The 8,031-nt window shown below is 39.4% G+C and overlaps 2 protein-coding genes across 2 annotated transcripts; one reads left to right on the top strand and one right to left on the bottom strand.

Annotated features, from left to right (window-relative positions):
- Window positions 1-358: 358 nt before the first annotated feature.
- Window positions 359-2,226, bottom strand: gdpgp1 (GDP-D-glucose phosphorylase 1). Its single transcript, XM_088921572.1, has one exon. The coding sequence runs from the start codon at window positions 2,182-2,184 to the stop codon at window positions 1,051-1,053; it is 1,134 nt and encodes a 377-aa protein (XP_088777698.1). The 5' UTR covers window positions 2,185-2,226; the 3' UTR covers window positions 359-1,050.
- A 998-nt stretch (window positions 2,227-3,224) lies between these two features.
- cib1 (calcium and integrin binding 1 (calmyrin)) lies at window positions 3,225-7,918 on the top strand. The gene is made up of 7 exons (XM_088922304.1): window positions 3,225-3,360; window positions 4,666-4,700; window positions 5,360-5,459; window positions 5,876-6,029; window positions 6,421-6,539; window positions 6,906-6,994; window positions 7,629-7,918. The coding sequence occupies exons 1-7, from the start codon at window positions 3,310-3,312 to the stop codon at window positions 7,648-7,650; spliced, it is 570 nt and encodes a 189-aa protein (XP_088778430.1). The 5' UTR covers window positions 3,225-3,309; the 3' UTR covers window positions 7,651-7,918.
- Window positions 7,919-8,031: the final 113 nt, after the last annotated feature.

Below are 8,031 nucleotides of genomic sequence, written 5' to 3'. Positions count from 1 at the left end.
GGATAAAGTGGTTAGAAAATGCAGCTATATGCATTATATCCTGCCTACAGTGCACAAAATATCTGTTCCATGCTTCACAGCCACTAAATCCCACAATTCTCCCTGCTGTCCGCTCCCTCCTACAACGCTGTTGAAATTAATAACAAAAAAGCTATTCCTAATACTATATTTAAAGTACTAAAGGCACGTTGTCGCCCCCTGCTGGTGGTGTCGCTTTCCGGTTTTGCTGTTTATCTGAAATTAAAACGCAGTATCCAGATATTAATGATTTCGTAATATAACATATATTCTTAATATTCTTAAACAAAAGTATTGAGAGATCAGATAACGTCTTAAAAACAAACACAGACATTATACAGGAATGTGAAATTTTAATATCGATGCATTTGCAACGACCTTTATCCAAGGCGACTGAATTAAAACAATCCTAAATTGTCACAATGAAGCATGACAACTTCAAAGCCAATTTTAACAATGTTACAGTAGTGCAATCACTGACAGTGCTTTCCAAACAAAGAAAAGAGGAAATTATTTTACACAAAGGGCTGTCACGAGTCTCGAACAAGCCACTGAGTCGTGTTGCTGAAGCTGACACCTCGTCTCCTTTCAGAAACTGCAGGATGAGATGCAGGGATGAATAAAGAGCTACTTGCAACCCAGCTATCTAAATGGGTCGTTTGACCTCTTCTCGTTTTTGACCTTTCTTATGGTCTTATATGAAAAAAATATGATATATGCTAAAGTTAATCATATATCAGCATAAACTGCTGAACCCACAAGATGTGACGCAAGGTAGAGAATAAAGACACGAGCAGCAAAATATGACAGAAATCATAACCGCGTTTCAGGTATTCACAGTAAAACCAAGATTTCTCTGTTCTGATGTCAAGAACAGTGCTAATGTCTGCAATTTTAAAAAATTAATTGTTAATGTTAACTAAATGTGCAATCGAATCGATTCACCTTTTCATTACTTTGATATTTACACGGGACTTACAGTACATACAGTATGGTCTAATTAATTGTACGACATTTTACTGTTTAATGGGGCTAATCGTTCAACAGATGCTTTAGTTCTGCCTGTAACGCAATGAATTTATTTTCAGGAAAGAGGTATTTCTCGATTATGCGTTTCACATCGTCCTCCTCTATCGTTTCAAAGTCCTCCTGGTTCTTAAATGGCAAATGTCCTGCAAGCTCACAGAGGGCCACGTTGAAGGCAGACTCCTCTTTCGCTCCGAAACAGGAGATCCGAGGCCACACGACTATACGGACACCGGGACGGACCGAGTCCGGATGAGGATGATCCCCAGGCGGGCGGCCACGGGTTAGGAAGAGGTTGTGAGCGATGTTCCTTTCCACTAAACTGTCAGTGAGCTTACAAACGTATTCGACGGTTGCATGCAAACCCTCGCCGTCTGTGTAAAACATGAATCCGGCGGGAAATTCTGGAAGGAGATGAAAGCCCCTTTGAGGTATGAGTGGCTCGGTGCGGGCGGATTCAATCCGGAGTTCATGGTCCAGGTAGTAGCCGTGGAGGTGTAAATGGTTGACAGACGCGAATGCGCCCAGGCTGTTAAATCCTACTCGAAAGCCCGGGTGGGAACTCAATAAAACCGCCTCGATTCCGATCCGAACAGCGCCAGGAGTGAGAATCTGGGGCAGACACCGGCTCGGGTCGGGAATGAGCAAACAGTGGCCGACTTCCAGCGGGCTCACGTTAATCACGACTAGGCTGCGGGCAAGATCATCTTCGGTACCGTTGTGGTAAGAACATGTTTTCCCCTCTCTGGTTTCATCGCCTTCACTCGTGTCACACGCATTTTGCTTACACAATTCAAAAACGATCTCCCCTGGCTGTATTTTATTGAAGTGAAACTGTTTTGCGTCAAACCTCTGGGAGATGCTTAGTATCTCTTGCGGTTTCCTGCGTTCCTTGCCCCGTAAGATATTTAACTGAGCCACAAAGCGATGTGGACCAGGTAGAATCCGTGTCTGTAAATCCCCGAGGTGGTATCGAAATAGCCCCTGGGCCATCTTTTCAGTCCAAGCGGACCTTAGTGTTAAATCGAATTTAGACAGAAACTGTGAATTTTGGCATTTGTTGGAATCGCCCGGCCAACAGACATTGTTGACAAAATGTTTGTCACTGTACAGAAACTGGTGGATGTGAGTCGTTTCCATTAAGCTAAACGTTTCAGTCTGGGTCTGAGCTCCACTCACGAAACCTGCTCCGAGTTCCTGGACACCGGTAAACCAGGAACAGGGAGACGCCACCGTCCTATATTGATGACATCATTAATGCGTAAGTAAGTGGAGGACCCCATAGTGGTTACCACTAAACCGCCTGAAGAAAAAGAGAAATCCTAAAAAGAATATTCGTTTTGAGAAAAACAAATCACGGGATAGTCTCGCAGAGAATATCAGTTAGTCTAGGAACAGAGTTAAATAGGTGTGGGAAACCACTAGTTAGAAGCTAAAATAAGATATATATCTTATTACATAAACATAATTGTAAATAATTCAAAATGAAAGCACTGCATGAGTAATACTAATGAACATACCCAAATAAGTTTTAAGATATATTTAATTAACCCAAATACGTTTCAATACATATTGTAGCGTTTTCGAGTTCACGCAGGACAAAAGACAAGTGGAGACGACATAGCGAGACAAATGACTGCTTTATTCTCCCATTCAAACCGAAACCGAACACAGGTTTTACGCACACATAAGGGGACCGACGGAACACGTACACCCGGTGAGGGTGGTAACTCGTTAACAGAAGACTATACACTTACAAAGCTACACAGGACACTTAAACTAATATAACACTGTTTACATAAGCAGGGTCAGCTGCTGGTCATCGTGCTGACCCTCAGACTCCCCCCCGCCTACAACTCCCAGCCTGCTTCGCGGTACCCTGAGCGCCTAGGTGCGCTTCCTCCTCACCGCCGGGCGAGGGCGCTACAATATTAATAAAGATTTAAATATTTATAATAAAACACAATGACAACAAATTGAGATCTTACCAATATTAACCACTATTACCAATATTAACGATGTTATGTACAGTAGAAAAAAAAAATTATCAAAATTCTTCAGATAGGGTTATACAAATACGTACAGCCTAAGCATAGGCCTCACACAACTTCGTGCGACGGCTTCTTTTGTAAATCCGTTTCTATGGCAACTGTTACGTCATTACAGGAAGAGGAAGTGGAGAAAGTTTAGCAAAACTTCTATATTCGATTTCGACGTGAAAAAAGTTGGGTCTGAACTTTTATTTGATTTTAGTTTCAGCAAACTATGGGGACAGCAGCGAGCAAATTACCAAAAGACTTACTGTCAGAATATCAGGTAACTGGTCGAATTATAAATTATTTATTTTAAAGGTTCTTGGAATAATATTAAGGGTGTGCTTTGTTGTGATAAAATAACGAGTTGATAGCCAAAGAGAATATATACAAAAACTTATCACTCTATTTATGTAAGCATGGCTTTAGAAAAATAAATGTACGGATGTTGGATATTGATTAAATGTTTACTATGTCATTTTGATTAACTGATCATTCATAACTAACCGTGATACACTCGAATGACTAACTTTGCGTAAGATCTAAATCTTAACGTAATTAGTGAATGATCAGTCAATTGATAACGGAAAATTAGTCCATTTAACGTGTTGAATATAAGCAAGTGAATATGTTGAGCTTATCAAGAGTGTAAAGGCGGTCAAATGCCAGGACCTCACCCGCTGCCTCTGCGGGCTCATCCAGCGTTCTAGCACGACCGTGCACATCCTCGTACTGCTCGTGTAACCTAGCACACAGATGCTTCCTGCCGGATGGGAATGTGACATTTATGCCGTGGATACTAGTTAATACTTTCCAGACCGGAATCCCACTCAACATTTGTCACATGAGCTGGTACTGTGTGGCATCTAGGGCACAGAGACCAGTGGCCAGCCTTGTACGTTTTCAGACATTAAGAAAGAATTGGGGCAGAATCAAAGAAAGGAGCACATTTAACCTGATCCATGGAATTGATCACAGACGTACACCTAGCATTGCTTCCAAAGATGGTCACTCCTGCTACTGTCCAGTCACTTTCACAGCTGACCCCATGTTGATGTCAATTGTCAGTCAATATAATGCATTTACCTAAGTTATATGTGTTCAATAAAACATCAGTGCACCTGCTACAAAAAAACTTGTCATTTTCCTGATAATACCTTTGTGAGTTTGTCAATTACAAGTGATACGTTATCTTTAATAACTTACAGTAAATAATGTGGTTATTATGCCGTTTCATTACCCATGTAACCCTTTTCACATGACACTACAAATTTATCCATTGTTCATGAACATTGTTTCATATTAGCACATTAACAAGATTTTTACAGAAAGAAAAACTTGATGTACACACATCAGAAATAATTTTGATTCATGTTTTTTTAATACACTTGCTTTTGAAAGTATACCTTTTGCATTATTAAATAATTAATTTCTTCACATTTGTATTGATAACTGATTATAGATTAATAACTTAAAACTAGAAAATGAATTAATAAAAATACATTTTAAACACAAAGTAAACAATACATACTGCTTTAATTTCCATATATATCTAATAAAAATAATTTGTTGATATTTTGCATTTCAGGAGCTGACATTTTTAACAAAGCAAGAAATTCTACTGTAAGTACACTTTCATTTTTGGAATTTTATTATCTTGCTGTAATCCTGTTGGTGTAGACTAGATGATAATGTTATCTGAGGAGCAACTGTTACTTCCTGGTGAAAATGGACTTTGCTCTCTAGAACTCCAGGCTGAATTTCACCTGCACTTCAAGCACATTTATATAATTCAATATTGTCAGTCCCCAGCCTTAGACAAGGTGACTACAGGGATCTGAATACATGAAAACGTACAAGGACAATGCTGTGTGATATTGTTTAGAATTAGTAGATTCTAGATAGACACCTTTTCCTTCTGTTATTGTCAAACTCAAGCAATCGCCCATATTGCTTCCAAAAATACTAACCTTGTGAAAGTCTTTTATATAACCAGACCTCATTAACTTTGCTGACTCGCAGCAACTGGGGTCAATTCCTGTGGTGCTATCCACAGAGCGCTCACCCTGCTGTCCATGTGGGTCCTAATGCCCCAGTATAGTGACGGGGACACTATAGTGTAAACAGTCGCCGTTCTTCGGATGAGACGTAAAAACCGAGTTCCTGATTCTCTGTGGTCATTAAAAATGCCTGTTATCCTTGTTTGAAACAGACTCTGGATTTTTAAATCTGCAGTGTTTTCTACTTGGCTTCTACCATCCTTTTTTTTCATTTGTTTTCAGTGCCCACAGGAAATTCACCGAGCTCCTTACCAGAGAAGAGAGGCAATTTCCAAATTCCAGGGTATCCATGGAAAAGATCCTTACTCTACCAGAACTAAAGGTATTGTAATGCAAATCCCTTCAACACCAGGATTGTGGATATTTTTTAAAGTTGGAAGTTCAGACATTCAACTTTAAATAACTTTTGTTTTCTTGAGGTACATTTAGTATACTCACTGGTCTTAGATATTCACAGCACATAAGAAAAGGTGAAGTTCAGCTTGCACTCCAGTCTAATGTACTGTACCATGTAAGACACACCCTGCTGTCGGGAAAAGAGCTGGGGGGCTTTTCTGTCATGAAGCAGAACAAGTTCCGAATTGTCTCTTCTTCAGCTATTCTGCCTCGTACAAATAAACCTCTGATGCCTGTTGAATGCGGACTTTATTATACGTGGGAGATGCAACTAGATGGGCCGAATGAGCTCCTCTCCCCTGCAGCATTCCTTATGATTTTAATGTTTTTCTCCCTCACCAGTGTAATCCATTCCGGCAGAGGATCTGTCTTGTGTTCTCCACCTCAGAAAATAAAGATGGCAGCCTGTCATTTGAGGACTTCCTAGACCTCCTGAGTGCCTTCAGCGACTCGGCTACCCCCGAGATCAAATCACACTATGCCTTCCGGATATTTGGTAAAAGCTTTTAGTAAATGCTGGTATATGAAATCAAAGGTATATTATGGCTTAAAGCTCTGAACAGCTGAAGTCAAAGCTTTTTTTTCCAAATTGTGAAGATCAAAAGTGCAAAAGTATTGCAGTTTGGTCAAATTGCGATTTAATAGAGCATTTAGTGGAGCCCTAAGAATGGTAAGAATTGTTGGCACAGAAATGTATATCTAAAGTCTACTAGGTAAACAACTTTTACCACTGAAAGTAAAGTAGCATTTATATCTTTATTTTTATTCTCCCAACAGGAATACTAAACCGTGTTGTTGAGCAGGGACAATCAGATTATTTTAAAACTCGCTGCAAGATTCAAGACACTGTTAATCTTTTTCTCTGGGGTTTTTTTTTTATGGATCAGACTTCGACGATGATGGGACTCTGGATCGGGCTGACCTAGAGAAGCTGGTGAACTGCCTGACTGGAGACACAGATGAGACTCGTCTGAGCGCAGAGGAGATGAGACAGCTTATTTCCAATGTAAGTTGACAGAGAGTACAGCCTTGCCTCTCACTCAGCCTGTTTAACAGACTTTCTCTGAAATCAGATTAATACACTGTCTTCCCAAATTCTGTTCTATTGAACTATATAGTTGTAAATGAAATTGTAGAAATACATTTTGATGGCACTTTGGTGAGGGTGTTTTACATTCATTGTACCAAGAGAGAGAAGGCAAACAAGCAAAACGTTACAGTACTGATTAATGGTAAAAGCAGATTGTAACTGCCATGATGCTGAACAGGACAGACTGAAAGTGAGTGAATGAATGAAATCATATTGTAGAATGTATTACTAACAATGTCAAGTTAGTGTTCAACACCTTAACTAATTTTAAACAAACCTTAGATCCTTGAGGAGTCCGATATTGACAAAGATGGAACTGTGAATCTCTCAGAATTCCAGCATGTCATCTCAAGATCACCTGATTTTGTTGGGTAAGAGATTTTAAACACCTAATTTTAATCTTCAGAGCTACATTACTTCATGGTGAAAATCAACATTGGATGCACATGGTAAAATGTTTGTGGAGTAAATTAATTCAGGAAAAATTAGATGGTATATGGAAAAATATTAAATACAAAATACTTTTTTACATTAGAAGAGAACACTTTCAAAAAATTATATCTATACATTTCCATCAATTAAAATCACTCATGACTAAAATATATATACCTATTATCTTGTATTAGCCAAAAAGAAGTTATGACTTTAAGTTATGACTTAAAAAATAAACCAGTGGAATTGCAGAATAAACTGACTGACAGCGTTGGCAGTTGGTGCTCCTTCCTAACAGCTCCTGGGTGTGATTCCAGCCTATGGAGTGGCACATTCTCCCTGTTTTCATGTGGGTTTCTGCCAGGTGTTCCAGTTTCCTTCTACCTTCTGGAGGCTAGGTTAACTGGCATCTCTCAAATGTGTGTATGCCCAACCTACAGTCACCCTCTTTTAGATCTGTGCCTCCAGCATAGGCTCTTGGCTGCTGTACCCCTTACCAGCAATAAGTGGCTTTTCTGGCACTGGCTGGTTGGATGAGGCAGTATGGCTAACAGACCTCTTGTATTTCTGAAGCTCATTTAGAATTATCCTGTGAGCTGGCTGCCCTGGGAAAGTCGGAGCCACTGCAAGCAAGCCATCTCTTGGTCCTCTTCCTGACAGGCAGGATGACAGCATTTCAAACTGCAAATTTTAACTTTTTATACAATGGAGCTCCATCTTGTGCCTTAAATTATAATAAATTCTTTTAATATTTTTAGAACCTTAACTTTTTGTAGATGAATGTAGTTCTACTATGAAAATGCCGTTATCTATTTTATACATGATCTTAATACCCTCTCGTGCAATAAAACATTTTCTTCTTCTTATGTGTGCAATGTTTTTGCAGGATTAACAAGTAAAAACAAGATTTTTCTCTGAACAAAATTGTGTTCTCACTGTACAAATGCACCTACACAACTCAATACTGAGTAAATTA

This window comes from Atractosteus spatula, chromosome 7 (genome assembly GCF_055471065.1).
Source record: "Atractosteus spatula isolate fAtrSpa1 chromosome 7, fAtrSpa1.hap1, whole genome shotgun sequence".
Classification (NCBI taxonomy): Eukaryota; Metazoa; Chordata; class Actinopteri; order Semionotiformes; family Lepisosteidae; genus Atractosteus; species Atractosteus spatula.
Note: the sequence above shows the minus strand (reverse complement) of the source record. Positions and strands in the feature narration are given on the sequence as shown.

Excerpts from the sequence above, each read along its gene's own strand:
- gdpgp1 (XM_088921572.1), bottom strand. The coding sequence starts at position 2,184 with ATGGAAACGACTCACATCCACCAGTTTCTGTACAGTGACAAACATTTT.
- cib1 (XM_088922304.1), top strand. The coding sequence starts at position 3,310 with ATGGGGACAGCAGCGAGCAAATTACCAAAAGACTTACTGTCAGAATAT. Across the intron at positions 6,030-6,420 it reads CTATGCCTTCCGGATATTTG|ACTTCGACGATGATGGGACT; the intron begins GTAAAAGCTTTT and ends TTTATGGATCAG. Across the intron at positions 6,540-6,905 it reads TGAGACAGCTTATTTCCAAT|ATCCTTGAGGAGTCCGATAT; the intron begins GTAAGTTGACAG and ends AACAAACCTTAG.